The sequence below is a fragment of the Centropristis striata genome, chromosome 6 (assembly GCF_030273125.1).
Source record: "Centropristis striata isolate RG_2023a ecotype Rhode Island chromosome 6, C.striata_1.0, whole genome shotgun sequence".
Classification (NCBI taxonomy): Eukaryota; Metazoa; Chordata; class Actinopteri; order Perciformes; family Serranidae; genus Centropristis; species Centropristis striata.
The window spans coordinates 26,668,056-26,691,081 of NC_081522.1; the positions used below are offsets into that span (position 1 = coordinate 26,668,056).

At 38.0% G+C, this 23,026-nt stretch overlaps 1 protein-coding gene across 1 annotated transcript in view; it reads right to left on the reverse strand.

The window, feature by feature from the left end:
- Window positions 1–344: 344 nt before the first annotated feature.
- zcchc14 (zinc finger, CCHC domain containing 14) overlaps window positions 345–23,026 on the reverse strand; it is a 58,523-nt gene continuing 35,841 nt past the window's right edge. Inside the window, exons 7-14 of the mRNA XM_059335320.1 lie at window positions 21,874–22,052; window positions 18,290–18,326; window positions 17,151–17,652; window positions 16,933–17,042; window positions 13,457–13,551; window positions 12,349–12,501; window positions 7,781–9,001; window positions 345–5,720 (exon numbers count right to left, since the gene is read on the reverse strand). Coding sequence (XP_059191303.1) covers window positions 5,665–5,720; window positions 7,781–9,001; window positions 12,349–12,501; window positions 13,457–13,551; window positions 16,933–17,042; window positions 17,151–17,652; window positions 18,290–18,326; window positions 21,874–22,052 — 2,353 coding nt within the window. The 3' untranslated portion in view covers window positions 345–5,664. The remainder of the gene's footprint in view (window positions 5,721–7,780; window positions 9,002–12,348; window positions 12,502–13,456; window positions 13,552–16,932; window positions 17,043–17,150; window positions 17,653–18,289; window positions 18,327–21,873; window positions 22,053–23,026) is intronic.

Below are 23,026 nucleotides of genomic sequence, written 5' to 3' on the forward strand. Positions count from 1 at the left end.
ATCTTAATTTAAGAAATCTTGTCAAGTGCAATTATCTGTCCATGCAGCAAGATCATTTCCCTCAGATTTAGTGTTTTGATCTGGTTTTTAGACACACCTTTTTTGCAGTGCAGTCTGTGTACAGTACTTGAGAAGTAAAACTCAATATCATATATTTCACAGCAGACATTTAGACACACAAAAAAAGAAGAATGAATGATGGCTGAAGTCCATTTTGCTGCTTCAATTTGCTCACTGGGACAATTGAATTGATGGAGCCTGTAATTAAGGCTTATTTGGTATGTATTTGAATTCTTAAAATGGCTGATATTACCTTTTAACTTAAATAAACCATAAACACTATGTGATGAAAGAGAATCAGAAAATATTTTATTACTTAAACATCCCTCAAAGTTCACATAAAAACACAATCAGTAATATAAAATCTGACCTTTGTTCAAACATTTGCAAACAAATATTTCAAAAGCACATTTTACTGAAGTTGAACATGCATGCTGGAGTATCTCAGGTCTGGCTTTAAAGGCACAATGACGAGGATTTGTCTGTTTCTGTTTGAAAACACAACATTTAATGTTGGCCCCAAACCCACATTAACTCTGGTTCTGGGAAGAGTTTTGTACACTGGGTGTTTCGTCTCACTATATCTGTTATTTTTGGTGCATGTTTGCTGGTTTCCTTGGGATGCAAGTTTACAATTTGGCACCTGATTGCTACAGATGCAGAGAAAGATCATGTTTGCAGTCTATACATTGAAAATGTTTGAAAATCCCATTTATTGTGCCTTTAAGTAACTGCAGAACCAAATACTGTACTTTGAAAAACCTTACACAAGTGGGACTATTTGACAAAAAAATAAAATTTGAAAATTTGAAAAAGAAGGTGCTCTTTGGTATGAGCTTTTGAAAGTTTTTTTTTACTATGCAACAACTGAAATAATTGGAATAAAGTGTTTTAATGCAACATTGTTCTTAAAGCTGAACAATTGACACCTGATTCATAATTGGAGCTTGATCGATACATATCTGTTGACTGAAGTTATTGGCTGATATTGGCCTATTATAGGCATATAGATATTAATCGTTATCAGCATATTTAATGTCCAGTTTGCGCCAATATGAAAACTTTTTATTTACATTACATAAAATGCACAAAACAATGCTTGGGTTGATTAAGAAATGATATTAGCTCTTTATTCCATTATGATGCTTTATTTATTTAAGTTTCTTGAATTTGGTTGACTGTGTATAATAGTATTCTTTTTAAAAAGGTAGCTGTTTAAGAAAACAGCCTTCTAAGTACCGTTGCATAGTTATATTGGTGCAAAATCGGTGCACCATCCACATAGAAAAGGTCTTTTCATTCAAGTCCGCCATATTGGTTCTCAGTGATTTCCCCTCCTCTAAAATCAGTATCAAAAGTCCCATACAAGTCAGGCTCTAATGTCCCTTATTTCTGTGATTAAGTCATAGATCAAAGACATTTTAAATACAAAAAAAACCACACTGGACCTCATTTATCAAACAAGAGTAGAAACAAGCTCAGATCTGAGTGTATATTTCGTCTTACAACAGGGTTCACGTGTGATTTATCAAACGGTCGTATCTGTCTAATCACAGTGTGAGAATGATCGGCTTCATAAATGTGTTGGCTCGAAACAAGCGTTATTGAAATACCACACCCTAATATATATATATATATATATATATATATATAATATATCCCCATTCAGATGGCTCGCCTTCAAAGTTTACGACACCGAAGGGCGCAATACGGCTCCCTAAAGTCGCTTTATTAGCAACATGCACTGACACAAATAACAACAGGAGGAAATTAGGAGGAAATAGGCATATTACAGAAATTACAGTTTATGAAATAAAAGTACTTATAGTTAGAAACTCAAATAAGTTCGGTGAATATTTTACACACTGCAAAAAAAGGTGCGTCTTAAAACAAGATAAAAACAGTAAGTCTGAGGGAAATGATCTTGCTGCATGGACAGATAATTTCACTTGACAAGATTTCTTAAATTAAGATTATTAAATCTAGAAATAAGCATGTTGAACGCTTAAAATAAGAAATTAACTCTTAAAACAAGACAAATTAAAGCTGCAAGCAGCGATGAACTGGCCTGAGCAGTGACCTGACAATTATTTGTTTCTTACCAAGGTAAAAAAAAACCTTTAGATTTAAAAGTGTTACATCATTGATCTTGTTTTAAGAGTCAATTTCTTATTCTGCCGAGCCTTGAGTAGAAATGATCGTACGCCCACTTTACGCTCACTTTCTGATGTACGCTCGTTTGATAAATGAGGGCCAGTGACTTAAATCAACAGACAGAAGTTGTTATACACACTGAATGTTCAGTATTTACTATTTTAAATAGACATCCCATGTCCCTGTGCTGTGCCCTCCAGGGGTACAGATAGAGTTTCATCTGAAGGACCAGCTGTCCTTGAGTCTGTAAAACTCTGGGTCCTGCCCAGCAACTCACTCAGAGACATCTTTGAAACTTACTTAAACTCTTTCCATTTCTAACAGTCCTGAATTGTCTTTTGCATAAAGACTGTACATATTAATTACAAAAAGTCTCAGCTCCATCTGTCCTGGATGAAAACAACATCCAGGGCCACTCAACATTCATTCTTTTACATCAACAACATGAAAAATAAAACATCATGTAACTGACCTGAAAACAAAATGGTACTTTTTAAAAGTCCAAAATCAAAGATAAAAAGATATTCTGTATTGACAAAAAGTTTATGAAAATATTTCGTGTTCATTCTGATTGTCTCGGTACAGAGGAGCAGTTATGTGTTGGTGGTATAGAGGAGCAGTATTTAGCTCTCAGGTTGGCTCAGAGGTAGAGAGTCTGCAGATCACCCAAAGGTGACGGATTTAGCTCCGGGCACTGGTGAAGGAGTTTCTTCATCTAGTGATATTCTCAACAGTTTTCAATGATACTTTGACCCAGAAAATGTATTTTTTGACACCAAGACTGACCTTCTAAATGGCTTGGAAGATATATTGGTTCTCATAAATTTTATATGGGTGCCATCTCTGATCCACAATCTTGATGAAGTGGCTCCTACCAAAATTGAAACTTATGGTGATGGAGAGCACATGGACACACACACACACACACACACACACACACACACACACACACACACTTCTATGATGAATGTTAGATTCTCTATGTCCATTTCTTCACCAAAAGATTCACTTTGTGACTGTCAGCCATCTTCTGCTGGATTGAAACTTGTACTGTCATCCTTGTTTTTCTCACTGGTTTCTACACAGGCTTTTAATGCCACATCGTGGTCATGAACAAAATACTTAAGTCGACCTGGAAGCACCTGAATACATCGTCACTTTTAATCTGTATGTGGCTGGACCACCGGATCAGTTGTGGGGCAATAGGTCCTGAAAGAATCCACCTTCTCCAGGTGATTCCTTTGGGGGATCCAGTAACTCAATCATTTACAATTCTCTTAAAGCTACCTGTGGATTTTTTTGTAAAATAACAACAAATGTTTACTCAAAAGTGTTTCTCAGAGTATAGTTTATAGAGTTTAAACTTTAGTGTAGTGCAGGGGTAGGCAACCTGCGGCTCCAGAGCCACATGTGGCTCTTCAGGCCGTCTGCAGTGGTTCCCTGGGGTGGTAACAAAAAAATTATACAAAATGTTTATTTCTTTACATTTTAAATGTAATTCATCATTGGTGTAGGCCCAAAAAATGTGTATTTGTCAATTGTAAAAATGTGTAGGTGATATATGCCAGTAAAATGTTTCAAAACATTTTAGTCAACTACAATGTGCTTCATAGCTTATAAAAGTCTATGGCCTGGCGCCGTCACCACTACATTTTGCCAACTTCAAGTGTTGTTATGAATTTTCCTCGCTTGGCTAGCTTTTGATTCCAAATCTCCTGATATGAGACATTTCTTTGGTTTCCAGCCTATGATTTACACTTGGGTCCTTGCTGCATTCTGACAAAATCATTTTAATAAATGCTCATTATGGCCTATTATTAATCTTGGTAGACTAATTTAGACTTAGTAGGCTGTTTTATCTTCATTCTAAGGCTCAAAATAAGGCTTGTGGCTGCATTCTGACTGTTTTTCTCTTATTTTGGCCAACAATGGCTCTATTATTAGTAAAGGTTGCCAACCCCTGGTGTAGTGAATTCCCATCCACATATAAAATTTGCAAAGCTGACATTTAATTCAATGATGACTTTTGATTTCACATGGGACATGAATTGTGGTCTTCTGGGTCAATGAACTGTGTTTATTTGATCCATCAATGGCCTCCTTCCTCTGTGGACTGTGTCACTCTTTATATTAATTCACCTTAGTCCTTCCTTTGCAGCTGTCATATGCAATGCAGCCACTAGAGGTTGCCACCCAATTAAAACAGTGGATTGTGAACTTTAATTGGCATGTTCTAATGTAATTTTGATTTCCTTTGATGTTGGTATACATTTTTTTTTTAAAGTGTTGATTTCGAGCTGCACAAACAATAAATTATAAACATGAATATATATACTGTGTACAATTTATTTATAGTAGAGCTGCAACAATTATTCGATTAATTGAACAATAACCGGTTAATAAATTGTCAACTATTTTGATAATGGAATAATTGATTTGAGCAGTTTTTAAGTTTTTAATAAGTCCAAATTCTCTGATTTCAGCTTTTTCAATGTGAATATTTCTGGTTTCTTTGTTCCTTTATGATAATACACTGAATATCTCTTTGGTTTGTGGACAAAACAAGAGAGTTGAGAACGTCATCTTGTGGTTTGGGAAACACTGATTGATATTTTTCAACATTCTATTGACCAAACAACTAATCGATTAATCGTTGAAATAATCGTCATATTAATCGATAATGAAAATAATTGTTAGTTGCAGCCCTAATAAATGGACTCTCCTGTGCTTCACATGCTATCTCTCGACAGCAGTGATCCAAACCTGATACATACTGTGCGAAAAAAACACTTAAAAAAAAAAAAAAAAGTATCCAGACTTTGAATTGTATGACAAGTTCTATATAAGCAGATTGAGTCAGATGGAAGACAACAGCGGTGCTGGGCATATAACCAAGGTATACAATCCATCACAGTGAGAGCAAGAATTGAGACAACAAGAAATATACTTGACTCAGTGCCCAGGAAGTTATTAGGATACTGGAGTGCTGCGTCTTCGGTTTGTGAACTACCTAAAAGACTTGAAATGCTGAGTCATTTCGCAGATTCTGAAAGTCTTTTCTCGTATTGCACCTTAGGTAACATGACAGGCAGAGTTCCAGCTACGTCTCTGAAATGAAGCGAGGCAGTGCTTACAGATCTTCAGCTTTTTATTTGCAGAGAACTGAAGGATGAAATCTGACGACACAGACTGTGACAACCGCTCCTCTTTACTTCTCTTCTCGCCAATCTGTTTCTCTTCTGTCCTCCTCTCTGTAAGCTGCTGTTAAAGAATTAGAAAAGACACAATGGGTCTGTGCTTTCACATCAGCAGTCTTTGAACAGACTCACGTTGCCTTGTTGTACCCAGAGGCAGCATGTCTGTGGCTGCTGTGACTACTAGCCCCAGCAGGTGATGAGGTACAGTTGTGTCAGGAGTATGACAGTTCAAATCAGCTGGTGAATCTGCTGGTTAGTCCCCTGAGTCCTTACTGTCTGAGTGAGGAGTGTACTTCAGTCGAAATGTCCCTGTGAAACACAACGGAGAAATACAGTTACTGTGTTAAAGTTTCAGCAAATGGCAAAATAGATACAGCTTGAACCAAAGATTATATTCTATATCCATGGAGAGATTATAGGTAGCACACAGAAACAAAATGAGTGGGTTCTTTTTAGGGGGCAGAACTCCAATCCAATACAGTGACTAACACTAGGAAAGCCACAGAATGCCGCACAAGCCTGTCAAATACTCATCTTACAACCAACAAGTGCTTAGATCAGGGATGGGCAACTGGAGGCCCGGGGGCCGCATACGGCCCTCACCCTCACTTGAAGTGGCCCTCAGTACAACTACATTCATTTGAGCATGAAATCTTAAAAGTGCAGTGTAAAAATGCACAAAATTACTTCTTGCAATTAATGTTGGTCTGCTGTTCTTGCACTGAAAAAAAAGAAATCACAGTAAGTGGTTGTTTTTTATTTGCTTCAAACCTTTTGTATTCCTATTTATACTGTTATACATGCATTTGAGCATTAAATATGTTAAGTTACTGCACTGTAAACATATTTAAAATCGCAGTTTCATCATATCTGGTTGTGTGCACGGTCCTATATGTGGCCCTGTGGTAGTGTCAATGAAATATTGTGGCCCCCTCCAGCATTTAAGTTGCCCATTCCTGGCTTAGATCAAACTGCAAGTTTTAGGCACATGTGACCCATATGTAGCAGCCACTGTGGGGCCTGCGGCAGCTGCACTTTGGCAATGTTTGGCTAACATTACATAACATTATATGTTGTGGAGAATCGATCCATTCCTTTTACTGCTACCAAGATGAAAGAGTGTTACAGATGTCACAATTATCTGTACTCTACTGCAATCTAGATGAGTCAATAGGGCGCAACAGGAATGAGTTCTTAAAGCTGGAAGTAAGTTAGCATTTTAGTGCCCTGGGGTCTAACCTCTCTAACTCAATGAGGATTTGGAAATAAGGTCTGTGGTCATCACAAGCTGAAGAGTATGTTTTTTGTTGTATGATATAAAATCAATTAGTAAATGACCCCACTTGAGGGGGTATTTACTTGGAGTGTTTAAGTGTCCTTAAAAAGGCGGTTGCTAACAAGTGGCTAAATGAGACTAAAGTGGTTGTCAGGGACATTAAACGTCATCACGCAGGACACGGACTGCCTCACAGCCTCTAGTCGTGTTTTTCATCGCTCTTGCAAACTCTTGTAGATTGTAAATTATGTTAATAAACAATTTATTAGGCTACAGATACATTAGCTTGTCAAAATCTCTGCTTAGCTTGTCGGAGACCATCTGAAGCACAACTGTTGGCTGCATTAACACTTCAAACATCATAAAAGTGGTGTTCATTTGTGAAGATTATCCTGCTGAACAAAATGTGTCAGCACATAAACGTGTGTTTGCCACAGAGCTTATTTTCTGCAGTGATGTAAAATTTAAAAAAATCCCAAATCCCAAAAATCCCGAATTCGAATTCCCAATAGACCCATAGAGATGCTAATTCTGGGTTGGGCTACGAAAATATGTAATTTTGTTTTGGGACAAGAAATGATTCATCGGGGCGTTCCCGGTGGCATGGACATGTCTTCCCCTTCACTCTATCCTATCAATAAAGCCCAAAAATGGCCAAAAAATATATTTAAAAAAAAGAAAAGAAATGATTCATCAGCAAAGCAAAGGCTTAATAGCTACCTTATGTTGGTTACTCTCTTTGGTTTAGGCATCCAACTATCTGACGTTTTGGTTAATAGTGTGATCAAAGCTGAGCTGTAGTTCCACATTTTTTGCTTTGCAGTAATAAAATTGAGACTATTAAGTCTACCTAATTGAAAATATTAAAGGATAAAAAAACACTACCCAAAAGATTTGTAGTCATAAAAATAACTAATAACTGCAGACTTTGTCACTGTTTCATTTAATCAGTTATTAAAGACAGGATAAAACATTTAAAGCATGAATTAGGAAAAAACCCCAATTAATTATAGTTTGTAATGGAGCTTTATCGATTATTATTGACCTGAAAACTGACAAAGTCCATGAGAACATAATGAGTCTATCCACTCACCTTGTGCTGAATCCATGGCCGGCTGTTTACACTCTTCTGCTCTGTGTCCGTTGGTGCCGCAGTTATAACATGAAAGGTTCCCTGCTGTCCGTTTCTGGCTTCCGTTTCCCACAATGCCATGGGGCTGGTAGAAGGCAAAGGCCTGCTGCTGGTCATGTGACACGGGGCTGTGGCGGTAGAGGGGCGGCGGCACCATCATCGGGTAGGAGAAGGGTGCCGCTCCACTGCCTGCCGTGCTGGACGAGGCTATCAGGGGACTGAGGTGGAGCAGAGGCCCCAGGGTGAAGAGCGAGGGGCCGGCGGAGAACGGCTGCAGGTAGCCAGCCGCTGCGTATCCAGGCAACGCCCCGTAGGCGCCACAGTTCCCCCGACAACCGCAGGAGCTGCAAACACACATGGAGGGGCTGTGACCTGAACTTTGATCCAATGAAGGGGCAGAGGAAGGGGAAGGAGAGGGGCTAGACGTCGGCTGGGCCGGGTAGTAAGTGTTGCCGGGCACTGCGGCAACAGGAACGCTGCCTGCAGTTGCCATGGGAACAAAGCCACCGGCACTGTTGCAACTGCCAGACTGCGAGCCGGACTTTCCGGAGGGACAGGAAGAGGAGAAAGAAGTAGGTGGGTAGGAGTAGTATCCAGACGGAGACGGGGATGAAGAGGACGAGAGGTGGAAGTGCAGCGGGGGGTGGGAGACGTGGTGCAGGCTGTTGGAGGTGGAGGTCAGAGCAGAACTGGTTTCTACCATCAGACCCACAGCAGCTCCCGCCAGGCCGCGGCAAACCAGCGAGTCCTGGAGCGTGGAGGAGCGGTCCATGCTCAGACCAGGGAACAGGCTCTCGAGCCTCACCCCCATCCCCACGCTGAGCCCGGGACTGAAGCCAGCAGCAGCCACCGGCAGCCCCGAGCCCAGAGGCTTAGTCCGCTCCTCTGAGCACAGCGGAGGGGGCCGGGGCTTACGCGGGGAAGTCAGGATGCGTGCTGGGTTTGAGACCGGGGACAGCAGGGTTTGGGGGTAACTGGCCTGCGGATGGTAAGGAGACTGCGGGACGCTGAGCGGAAGGTGGGAGGAGCAGGAGGGAGGGTGGAGAGGAGCTGGATCCGTTTGGACTGGTAGAACCTGGGCTGTGGGGCGACTGGAGCCTGCAGGGCAGCTGGAGTTCAGGATGAAGAGACAGGAGCGGTCCTTCTCGGGACCCCCTCCTGCTGCGTCTGGACCTGACACACCTGGAACACAGAAACACAGCAGCGTGTGTCGACTGTTTAAGTATGGTAGTAGGGCTGCACGATTATGGCCAAAGTGATAATCACCATTATTTTGATCAATTTGTAATCACGATTATTCATCATGTTAGGGAAAACATCTGTATTTTTATTGCACTACTTTTAAACAAACAATAGCAACTGTTTTTAGTGTCAGGTGCTTGTTGTAAACAGAGATCGTTTAAGTGAACACCTCCTGCAGCAGCAGCACATTCACACTGTACTGCTAACTGTTAGCCTGTTAGCAGGGGCCAGTGACTCGTTAAGAAGAGTAAGAACGAGTCTTCAAAAGTCTCCAATAACACAAGAAAAAGTCGCTGGATTTGTCGCCAGTCACTTTTTTGAAAAATAGTCTGAAACGTCGCTAAATATAGCAACAAAGTCGCTAAGTTGGAAACACTGCTTCGCCGGATTTTACAAACGGCGTAAGTTGTTGTGGCGTAGTACTACGTCACATCCTGCTTATCGATCTATCCAATCAGCAACCAGGCTTTTTTCAGGGGAGAAAAAAGGCCCTGCTCTTCAACAGGGACTAAAAAAGTCCCGTCAAAAAATTAGGGGCGTTTCGGCAAGTGAGACCCGCCTCATTCCGGTATTGGACTGTAGTGGAAACACCCTTTATGCTAGAGTCCACGGAGTGACTTGAAGGTATCGCTGCAAGGTGCATTCGCTCATTATTTATTTAGGCAATACATGAAATGTTAACTATGCGTTTGCCCCCTGGTGGTTGGTGGACTACTGGTGTACAAAGTGCTTGATTAGATATGCAGGAAAGCCCCATTTTAAAATGGAAATATCGCCGACGATCTGGTTAATTTAATCATAATCGAAATCGTGATCATGATTAAAATTCAATTAATTGTGCAGCCCTATATGGTAGGTATGTTATGTTGGGTATGTTAGATTCTTTAAATAAAATAAAATCTGATCAGGAGACTCAGAATTGGATTATCCTCAGCATCCTGGATGTTTAAGTTTGTGTCTTTCTTCTTGAATTTTGGAATTTCACAAATCTTATTTGACCTGATGATGCAGACCTAAAAATTACATGAAATGGAATATGAACAACGTGAATAAAGTTTTTAATTATTTCATGAAAAAATGTAATGTCATGTTGTTCATCACATTTTACAGTAAGGTTTTCGGTTGTGTATGGGGAAGAATGGACTGGGTCCAACAAGTGCTGCTGCATGTGTGTTTTAACATCAAGGAACATATGAGGACTTCTGGTCAGCTCATATAATGTACATTTATTTTCTTGCAATAACATATTTATTTTGTAACTGAATAGGAATACATTGATCATTTTACAATGACTTAATAGCGCTCCTGTAAATTTTAGGATCCAGTTTAAGGTTTTATTAATTGTTTTTAAGTGCTTAAATGGTCTGGCACCGTCTTATTAACAGTACTTCCAGAGCACTTAGGTGGTCTAACAGCTGCTGGTGGTACCGCGGTCCAGACTCGTGGGGACCAAGGGTATAATAGTTTTGGATTTTTCACCAGTATTAGTTTTAATTTAGTTGTCAAATTCAGTTAGTTTTAAGTAGTTTTTAGAGTGAGTTTGCTGGTTTTAGTTTAGTTTTTATTAGTTTTAGTGTTAGCTTTAGTTTTTTGTAATGGGGTATTTGTTGTGTGCCAGAGGTCATTATACATTTTGCCTTTATTTCCTTCGCTGCAGGATTTTCAGTGCCGCCGCAAAAAAAATTTGATTTGTAATATGATGGCTGGACTGAAGATTTTCATTTGCACACCGTGAAAGCACAACATCCAAAGTCTAAAGAGTGTTGCGCCGGTGACACGGTTGTGCAAGCACACTTCGGATTACCATAGTAACTAAACGGTTTGTGCTATCAGGAAAATTCCAATGTTTTCTGAAAGCTGAGAAGTTGCTCTTTACAGCCAGTATGGTGTCATTACGATAATTTCACTCGCGCTTCTCCCTGAAGCCCACAAAGCAGGAATACACACACTCAGCGGTGGAGAATACAAACACTGGATTATGTTTGAAAAAAAGTTGACAAATATGAAAACAAAGGACATTTTCACTATAATTTTAGTTCGTTTTAGTTAGTTTTGTAACCACAAAATACAGTTTCAGTTAGTTATTGTTTTTTTTTTAAAACTCTCGTTTTTATTTTGATTTCAGTTAACGAAAATGTTTTTTCAAATCTAGTTGTCGTTATTTCGTTAGTTTTCATTAACTATAATAACCTTGGGGGCTACAGAGCCTTCTCTGTGGCGGCCCCAAAGCTGTGGAACAGCCCACCTCTCCAGGTCAGAGCTGCACAGTCTGTTGAGCACTTCAAACATGATAAAAAACCTATTTATTCTTTTTGCTGTTCAGTCCCAAGTTATCAAGAATCCTTGGCATTTTTCCTTTTTACTCTTTTTTTCCTTTTTAACTCTAACTCTGTTTTTAAATTGAGTATTTATTACTATTTTATTGTTTTCATTGTTTTTATTAATTACTATATTTGTGTATGATTTTATTGTAATTTGACCCATAAGAACCCAGACCCAGTAATATTTAAAGGAAAGTTATGGGGGATATTAAAACAGACCAAGTGGACCACATAGAACACATTTATGATGTTTTAAAACATTTTTTACCCCTAAATGTCAAAGATCTGTGATGTGGCATATATACGTCACATTGGGCGTTTATGGTATTTATGCTTATGACTAGACTCTAGACACATTTTCTGCTTACAGACACACACATTTTACTTTTTCTCTGCATCTCCACAACATATATCAAAAGTGTGACATTAATATTGCTGTTAAACAACAAATTATTTTTCAGATTTCTTTTTAAGCAACAAAATAGTAATAAATCAATAATAAATAAAAACAAAAAACCATTTGCCTTTTTGTTTTCATCTCCATAACATATATCATAATTGTGACTTTAATAGTGCTGTTAGACAACAAATTCAATTTCAGATTTGTTTTTAAGTAACAAAATAATAATAATAAATCAATAATAAATCAATATAAATAACACTGCCTCATTGGACGGATTCTCAACAAGCTACTGTAGCTGTAGAACACTGAAAAACATACTTAAGTACTTGAGAAAACATACATGAATATTACTAGAACATTTAAAATGTTTGTGACACCCTTTTAACCGTGGGTTCTTATGTGTTAATAACTGTACAGCACTTTGGTCATCTGAGGTTGTTTAGATGTGCTCGATAAATAAACTTTGACTTGACTTGATCACTCAAGCTGCTGCAGTCAAGATTTAATCTGGTTTTTGGCCCTTTTTCCGCATTATCACTGAAATAATTCAAGAGAAAACGTACGCCTCTGGATGTCTCTGGTCCTGTCGAAGGTGGAGTCACAGCAGAGGGGTGTCCGAGGGGAGCAGGAGGAGCTGGAGTATCCTGAGGATGAGCTGCTGTCTGCTGACACGGGGTGATGGTGTGGCATGGCGTCCACCTCCACTCGCAGCTCTCCTGAAATACATTTAACCCAACAAACTGAGCACTGTGGCTGTCTGTCAAACTGTCTCGTACTGTTGGCCACAAGAGTAACAAAGACACAGTTTAAATCTATTTAAATGGATCAGCTATTTTAAGGTCATTGGCAGCAAACATTTTCACTTGTCTCACACACTGTAAAAAATTCTGTAGATTTTACAGTATAAAACTTGTAAATCATGACAGTAAAAGACCGTAAAATGATAAATGGGTTAATTCAGTTTCAGTAACAATGAAACACCGTAAATGTATACATCAGCCAAAACAGTATTTTTTTTTACAGTTTAAAAAAAGAAAGAAAATTACTCTACAGTAAAATACTCTGGCACCGTATTTGTAACAAAAGACACAAAATTACTTTAAAAAAAGGATGTAAAATGAATTTGAAAAAAGACACAAAATTACTGAAAAGGGATATAAAATGAATTTTAAAAAAGACACAAAATTACTGAAAAATTATGTGAAATTAATAAAAAAAAACCCACAAAATCACTGAAATCACTTTTTTTTTTTTTTTTTTTTACAGTTTTTAAAATAATAAATAAATTACTCCACTGTAAAATACACTGGCATCATGTTTGTAAATATACTGTCATATGTGTGTGTGTAATTTTTTCATTTATCTTTCGTAAAAAAACTTTTTCTCACTGTTAAATGTACTAAACATCATATCTCTAACAAAATTATACTGTAATATTTAATGGTAAAATCTTTAATTTATGCAACATTTATAGAATATTTTCTTGTCAATTATATGGCAGAACAGCATTTCTTTTGATGGAAAAATCTTTTAATTTTTACAGCAAAAAATAGAATAAAATGGCAATTTTAAACCTTTCGTTTTTTTACCGTAAAAACAACTGATTATTTTTTACAGTGCATTTTAACATTGTAAACGTGTAAGTACATAAAGGCAAATGAGCTGAGTTACCTGCAGTGGAGGTGGGATGTGTTGAGGGTCCCATGTGACTGGAAGGCGTCACCCTGGCGATGCCGCTGCAGGTCCTCTTCTCCATCTTCATCTCTCTACAGGGTACACACACAGGCATGATTCATCCTGTGTTATGTACATCATATTTATATTTAGGAGCTTGATTTTAACATAAATTCAAGGGGGCAAATAGCTTTATAAAACACATTTCTGACTGCTCATGTGATGGATAGACCTGTGTGAATTATACCAAATAGCAAACATTAAAAAGTCTCCTTAAATTCAGTGGTGGAATATAACCAAGTACATTTACTCAAGTACTGTTCTTCAGTACAATTTTGAGGTACTTATACTTTACTTGAGTATTTCCACATATGTAACTTTATACTTCTACTCTATTACATTTTGAGGCAAATATTGTACTTTTTACTCCACTACATTTAGCTGCCATCTTTAGTTACTTTTCAGGAGATTTAACATAAAAAACATGATAAATTTAAAGTGATTATGCATATTTTCTTTTAATTAAACCACATAACAGTGTATTAAGGAGTTAAAATGAGCCCTATCTTGAGGTAATTAAAATGATGCTTACATAAATAATATAATATCATATTTAGAATATATAAAACAATCTGAGTGGATCCATTCTGCATAACAAGTACTTTTACTTCTGATACTTTAAGTAAATTTTGATGCTGATACTTTTGTACTTTTACTTCAGTAAGTTTTGAATGCAGGACTTTTGCTTGCAGTGCAGCAAGGTTATAATAGTTAGCTAGTTAGCTTTAGTTTTAATTTCGTTGTCAATTTTTGTTTTTAAATTCAGTATGTTTTAATGAGTTTTTAGAGTGAGTTTAATTTTAATTAGTTTTTATTTTTTGGAAAATGCTTGATTTTAGTTAAGTTTTTATTAGTTTAAGTATTTTTATTAGTTTGTTTTCTTTTAGTTTTAGTTTTGTAATGGGGTATTTGTTGGGTTCGAGATTCCTTTATTGCCTTAATTTATTTATTTTGCCCCAATAAGTTTACTAAGTTATTAAACCAGATCAATGAAGTAGATTTCATATCAACCAAAAAGGTTGATGTATGAAAAAAGTTGGTAAAGATGAAAACGAAGGACATTTTCATTATAATTTTGGTTAGTTTTAGTTAGTTTTGTAACCATAAAATACAGTTTCAGTTAGTTATCGTTTTTTTAAAAACTCTTGTTTTTTTTAAAAACTCTCGTTTTTTTTAATTTCAGTTAACCAAAATGTTTTTTCAATTCTAGTTTTCGTTATTTCGTTCAGTGGAGTCATTTCACAGTGTGGTATTAGAACTTTTACTGAAGTAAGGGATCTGAATACTTCTTCCACCACTGCTTAAATAAAGGCCCAAGTTGTGCCAGAAACCTGATTTGTAAAACGAAAATGTCTCCAAGATCTGAACAGCAGCTTATGTGCACATATCACCACTAGGGGGAGACATTATCCACTTAACACCCAACTGCTCTTCTACAGGCACATCCACAAACTCATCGAACCTGTCTGATGTTCTGCAGCAACTTTCCATTTTCTGTGTCTCATTTAAGCATGCTCACACACACCCACACACAAACACGTGTTGCCACCTACCTAGTGGAAACCTGTTGATACTAGGGATGGAAACTAGATCAAGAGATAATAAGAGCAGGTTCACATTAGAAGGTGTTGTGTTTGTGCCAGTAAAAGAGTCACAGCATGTGTACGCATTCACTTGCAAGTTCATGTTCTTGTGTTTTTGCATGTGTTTCTGTTGGTTATCTCCTCATAAGTATATCTAATCTCTCAAGCCCACTCAAAGCTGGTTAACCATTGACTCTGTATGGGCTGTTACCACTCTATATTTACTGTCGAAATCAGAGACAGATTGGTCTGTCTGTTAATCATTAATAGGACAACGCATCTGCAAACTTCACTTTGCACCACCACAAAGATCTGCACTGGAAATGCACACCAATAAGTCGGTGCATCCACACTGAATTCAGTCCATGATATGGCAATTTCTCACTGACCAAAATATTAATGCAAGAAGACAAACACATCTGAGTTGTTATTTATGTGCTAGTAAGGAGTAGTGGAATGATTTGTGAGAGCAGAACTGTGGGTTTGTGCGCCATGAGTTCATAATCTGCTCTTGTAATTTCCTCCAGATGTTCTGGCAGATTCTAAACATGCGAGAATGTGAGAGGATGCATGCTAAGTCATTCTCAAAGCTCAAAGGGAAACATAGATGTTATCCAGAGAATATGATCAAACAGGATGACACTTCAGTCAATGGAGATATAAACAACCCCCATCCCAAAAAGTTGGGACACTGAAATACCAGAATCCTCTGCAATGTACTTCCAATTGAATACAGTACAAAGACTCAAATTGGACTTCAAACTGGGAAACTTATGTTTTTGTATATATATATATATATATATATTAAAACTGCCTAATAACGGATACGTCAGTCTAATCTTAGTAAAATGTATATAGATATACATATATACATATATATGTATATATGTGTGTGTGTGTGTGTGTGTATATATATATACACACACACATACAAGCACACTTATTCTGAATTTGCTTATTTTTCGTATTAGCATTTTACCATTGGTAGAAAGTAAGTACATTCACTCAAGTACTGTACTTAAGTACAATTTTGAGGTTCTTGTACTTTACTTGAGTATTTCCATTTTATGTAACTTTATATTTCTACTTTACTACATTTTGAGGTGAATATTGTACTTTTGTACTCCACTACATTAAGCTAACAGCTTTATTTACTTTTCATAAAACACATGATCATTTTTTTTTGTGGACGTTTTTTAAATTAATCCTCATAACATTATATAAAGTAGTTAAAATGAGCCCTACCTTGAGAAAATAAAAAAGGCTGCTTTCATAAATGCATCAAAAGAAATAGACCAATATTATATTTAGAATGTATAAAACAAACTGAGTGCGTTCAGTCTGCAAAACAAGTACTTCTACTTTTGATACTTTAAGTACATGTTGATGCTGATACTTTTGTACTTTTACTTCAGTAAGTTTTGAATGCAGGACTTTTGCTTGCAGTGGAGCAAGGTTATAATAGTTTTGGATTTTTCATTACCTTTAGTTTTAATTTCGTTGTCAATTTTTGTTTTTAAATTCAGTTAGTTTTAATGAGTTTTTAGAGTGAGTTTGCTAGTTTTAATTAGTTTTTATTGTTTGAATAAGTTTTTATTAGTTTTAGTTTTGTAATGGAGTTGCAGTGAAGTCATTTCACAGTGTGGTATTAGCACTTTTACTTCAGTAAGGGATCTGAATACTTTTTCCACCACTGCATTTTACACAGCAAACCAACTTTTTTGGAATCTCACAAACTGACACATTGATTAACTACTGCAGCCACACTGGTTTAGTTTTTAAACTTCAATACAAGCAAGTCATCAATGATCTGTAGCTTACTCTACTGACTTTTGTATATCCAGTTGGGTCTTTTGTAGCTCTAGCTGAGTCTTGAGTTTCTTCTTTGCTCCTTGCGTCAGGTCGTACTTGTTCAGGTCCTCCTCTGTCAGAGCTAAAAACTGTAGGGAACACGGGGAAATAAACATGCTCAAGACAAGCAGTCGTACTGGTTTATTTGATTTTAAGAAGCCTTCACTGAAATAGTGACAGGGAGAATGCTGACCCACCTCCTCCATGGTGAGCTGTTTGAACACAGGGTAGTACTTATGGAGCCGTAGCTTGCGTAGCCAGTCCAGGATGCCGTTCTGCTCTGGAGTGTTGGGCTGGGACTGGGATAGTACCTGTGGATGGGACTGGGACCGAGACAGCGAATGGTACTGGGGGTATGAAAGGGACTGGGAATGTGAGTGGGACGTGGGCTGGGAGTGGGACAGGTGCAGGGACTGTGTGCTGGACTGACTGGCGGTCTGTGGATGAAGGTGGTGCTGAGAGTAGGAGTGTGACTGTGGGTGCGGCTGGGAGGAGGGATCCCCTCCGCCGGCCAGGGAGCACTGAGTCGGCAGCGCGGGCACAGAGGGAGGGAGGGAGGACAGATGGGGGGAGTGCTGGGGAGGAGGAATGGAGGGAGGAAGAGGGGGAGGGAGGCTGGAGAGGTGAGGAGAGGGGCGGGTCAAGACAGAGCTGTGGGTGCTGACGACGGGCTGGACGCTGGCCACTCTGTAGACCGCCCTGAGAGAAGAAATACAGTGAGGCGGAACCTAGGGCTGCACAATTAATGCGATTTTAATAGTGATCACGATTTTGGCCGCCACAATTAAATTAAACTGATCGTCTGCAATATTTCCACTTTAAAATGATGTTCTCCTGCATATCTAATCAATGGCGACAAATCCACCGACTTTTTCCGGTGTTATTGAAAACTTTTGGAGACTCGTTCTTACTCTTCTTAACGAGCCACCGGCCCCCGAGTAAGAAATAGTCAAAGCTGCACAGTCCTCCTGCAGCAGTCTCTCCCAGCTGCAGAGCCGGAGGGAATGTTAACCTTAGCGTCCAGTCTGCAAATTGCTAACAGGCTAACAGTTAGCTCTGTAGTAGTACAGTGTGTATGTGCTGCTGCTGCAGGAGGTGTTCACTTAGTGATCTCTGTTTGTTTACAACAAGCACCAGACACTAAAAACTGTTCCTATTGTTGGTTTAAAAGTAGTTCAATAAAAATACTGATGTTTTTCCTAACATGATGAATAATCGTGATTACAATATTGATCAAAATAATCTTGATTATCATTTTGGCCATAATTGTGCAGCCCTAGTGGAACCAATGATGATAATGAGTGACAAAAAGTCAAAGAGATAAACAAAATCTCACCTGTTGGCTCCTCTGTACTGAACCATACAGCCCACATCTGAGGGACAGAGTGAAAACAAAAAGGCCTTCATCATCTTCACTATCATCACCAACCAACTTAAAAACAAACAAACTGATCAAGTGAGTAAAAGCCAGATGCTGCTCTGAAACAGATGTTATGGTTGTTCTGGTACAGGACTTCATCCTGAGATGTACAGTCATGGAAAAAAATATTACACCACCCTTGTTTTCTTCAATTTCTTGTTAATTTTAATGCCTGGTACAACTAAAGGTACATTTGTTTGGACAAATATAATGATAAAAACTAAAATATTTCATAAGAGTTTAATTTAAGAGCTGATATCTAGACATGGTTTTCTTGATAATAACCAAATTCATTATCAAGAAAATATGTCATGTGTTAATGTGTGTAGCTTTGTGTGATCTTCTTTGTACTCTGTTTAGTCTCTACTGTTTATTATTGTGTTGTTTCTTTGTTTTGAGCTGCCAGTGGATTGTAGATGGGAATTAGCTCGAAGCTACAGTCTGGTGTTGTAAATGTATGTTTTAAACAGTATTTTTTTCTTCCCTAACAGTACATGATCCCTTTAATAAATAAATAGCAATTGTGTTGCAATGCTGCTCACCTGGTTAAATTCCCATTAGAGACACATTTTAGAGTATGTAAAAATATTAAAAAAGCACACATACTCTTTCTCCCTTATAAAGAAATTTTCTTTTTCAGCTTTTGCTTATTAGACAGCAACAGCAACACACCAAATCTAGCCTATCCAGGGTACATTTGAATCTCACATTAAAGGGAAGTGCACAGACATCTCGCTCCCTCCCTGGTGAGTTTGATTTTGTTTGTTTTTTAGTTTGAATAAAGTGTATTTTATATGAGTTAACACAGAAACACCAATACGAAGGTATGCCAGTATAAAAAACACAGATACTGCCAAAGCCTAATTCAGGACGACAGTATTTTTGCTACAATTAAACTAACAACAACGAAACAAGAAACTACTAGAAACTGACTAGTGGCCCTGATTTTTTTTAGATAATTTGATTTGCTTAAGGAAATATATTGAAAAAAGTGAGATTGCAACATGTCGAGTGTGATGACCCCCTCCCCCGCTGTGTGTTGTGGCTTTTTGTATTTGTCTTCCTTTGTAGGAAGAGCCACAGGTCAGGCCACTCCTCCAGTCTGCAGAGTAGGAGGAGGCTGGAGAAGCACACCTGAATCCAGTCTCAATCACTGAGGCTATATAGAGGAGCTGAGGCCTCAGCTCTCTCTCTCTCTCCTCCACAGCCACCATCTTGGTTTGTTTTAGTTGGTTTTGTTTAGTTTGCTAGTTATTTTCAGCTTATACACCTGCATTTCACCACATTGCATGCATGCACACACCTCACCACTGATATACTGACTCACATAATTAAGTTTCTTTGTGTTTTCAATTAATTGAATAAACATTATTTTCTTATAACTTGGATACATGTGTGGCCTCCCTTGTTTTTTGTCATGATCTATGAGCCGGCTCATGACATTTTGCTTAAGAAAACATATTGAAAAAAGTGAGATTGCAACATGTCGAGCTAAACTATAAGAGGTTTCTACTTGAAAAATGTCAAGAGTGAGTCCTAATTTCAACCAAAAATATATATATAAAAAAAAACGTTATTAAGAGCTTGCAGACGTTATCATTTTTATTCTTTCTTGGAAGCAGTGTCTGCTGCATATTTAATGGAATAAAGCCATCCCCCATGTATTCAGTGCAATAAATGTGATATTACAGCCTCATATCCAGCTTATGAAATGGACTGTGATATACTGTGGTGGGGGGCAGAGCTGTTAGACACATTCATATTACCCTTACTTCCCTGGGGTCGCTAGTGAGTCTCTCTCTCACACACACACACACACACACACATACACACACATGCAAAATTACAAACACACACACACACACACACACACACACACACAGGAACACATGCAAAAGTACAAGCACACACAGATATACACTGCACTGAAGGCTATAAATACTCTCTTGGATGAAGTCACACTTATAGAGTCAAACACACAGCAAACACACCAACATGAGGTCACCATACTCTAGGCTTCCCAACACAAACATGCCACGCTGAATTCCCATAGCAGACTAAAATAGACTCTGTCCGCTCCCTCCAACACCTCCAAAACACAAACTGAAAATCCTGCCTGCAGTCTCACCTCCTCCACTACCAGCAGCCAAGACCTGCACTCATAGCCTTGTCCTTTCCATTACCTCTCTTTCCACTCCCCTCTCTCTCTTCTCAAACACCCAAACCCAGACATGAAATCTTTCATCTTGCCCATCTTGCCCCGTCACTCATTGGCACCTTCTTTACTTGCATCTAAGAATAGGGATCTCCTGCTTTATATCCCTGCTGCTCTCGAGATGCTTACTGGATTTATAGACTCACACATTCACAGCCACACCTCCATGACATCTGCAGTTTAAACATAGTCATGGAAAAAAAAAATTAGACCATTTTTTCTTCAATTTCTTGTTCATAATAATGCCATGTACAACTAAAGGTACATTTGTTTAGACTAAATAAATAGCAATTGTGTTGTTCATTATCAAGAAAACCATGGAAATCTGATCTTAAATTAAACTCGTATGAGGTATTTTGTTATTATTATATTTGAATCTCACATTAAAGGGAAGTGCACAGACATCTCGCTCCCTCCCTGGTGAGTTTGATTTGGTTTGTTTTTTAGTTTGAATAAAGTGTATTTTAGATGAGTTAACACAGAAACACCAATACGAAGGTATGCCAGTATAAAAAACACAGACACTGCCAAAGCCTAATTCAGGACGACAATATTTTTGCTACAATTATACTAACAACAAAGTAACAAGAAACTACTAGAAATTGACTAGTGGCACTGCTTTTTTTTTTTAGATAATTTGATTTGCTTAAGGAAACATATTGAAAAAACACCTCCATGACATCTGCAGTTTAAACCTACAGTCATGGAAAAAAAATATTAGACCATTTTTTTCTTCAATTTCTTGTTCATAATAATGCCTTGCCAACTAAAGCGAAAACTATTTGTTTGGACTAAATAAATAGCAATTGTGTTCATTATCAAGACAACCATGGCAATCTGCTCTTAAATTAAACTCTTATGAGCCATTTTGTTGTTATTATTATATTTGTCCAAACAAATGTACCTCTAGTTGTACCAGGCATTAAAATTAACTAGGAATTAGAGAAAACAAGGGTGGTCTAATCATTTTTTCCATGACTGTATTTGCTGTTTTCTGCAAAATTTGCTCTCTGATAGAAGAAAGAAACATATTTTGTTTGTATATGTATTTTGTATGTTGTATGTGTTTTGTTTTTTGTTTCGTAATTCTCTGCTTTTTTACACCATGGACGGGGGACTACAGATGAAAACTAGCCTTCTGGCTAACTCTGGCTTTTTTAACCATGTGTAACCATGTGTTTTATGAAATTGCACTGTCCCCTTTTAAATAAACTAATTTAAAAATTAAAAAAAATCATATAAAGATATATTTGACAATAAAACAGGAAAATAAAAGAAAACTTACTAGAGCTGGAGGTGAAGGGGCAGGTCGGGGCTACAGGAGCCGTAGGAAGGGAGGAGGGTAATGGAGGGAGAGGAGAGGGGAGGGAGGCAGGACAGTTGGGTGAGAGAGGCCTGGTGGAAGTGAAGAACAGCTGGACGCTGTGGTGCTGGAGGACATGGCAGGGCAGGGCTGTCAGACACCTGGGTGCAAGCAGGGAGACAGGACAGCATGGGGGGCAGACATGGGGTCAGACAGACACAGAGAGGCCAGAGAAAGCCAACTGGATTTAAAAACTACAAGAGAGATGCTACATCACATCTAGTTGCATTGTGGAGGTGCACTTTGAATTATTAACAGCCAGGCAACAGAATGAGGTACCTCTAAAATACTCTTTGTATATTGTGGATGTAGATTTATGCAGTAATTTCTAAGAATTCTCAGTGAAAGCATAATAGTTCAGCAAAAGTGCACTGCAAAAAAGGTGTGTCTAAAAACAAGATAACACTAAATCTGAGGGAAATGATCTTGCTGCATGGACAGATAATTTCACTTGACACGATTTCTTAAATTAAGATTATTAAATCTAGAAATAAGCATGTTTTACGCTTAAAATAAGAAATTAACTCTTAAAACAAGATCAATTAAAGCTGCAAGCAGTGATGAACTGCCCGAGCAGAGTGACCTGCAAATTATTTGTTTCTTACCAAGATAAAAAAAACTTTAGATTTAGAAGCGTTAGATAATTTATCTTGTTTTAAGAGTTAATTTCTTATTTTAAGCGTTCAACATGCTTATTTCTAGATTTAACAATCTTAATTTAAGGAATCTTGTCAAGGGAAATTATCTGTCCATGCAGCAAGATCATTTCCATCAGATGTAGTGTTTTTATCTTGTTTTTAGACACACCTTTGCAGTGTAGTTATTGTGACAGTCAGACACTCTAAGTTGTCTCTGTTTTGCGAAGCGAGTCAACAGGAAGCAGCTGCTTATGTTTGGCATTTTGCAAATATGATGATGAGTAGTGGAGAATTAAATTCACTCTAAGGATATTTTGACCACCAGTGGTTCTATGGAGCAATGTTTTATGAAGCAGTACCTACACCAGCGATCATCAACTGAACACAGCTCTGCATAATAATAACGACTTCAAAAATGTGAGGAGGAAAAAAGTCTA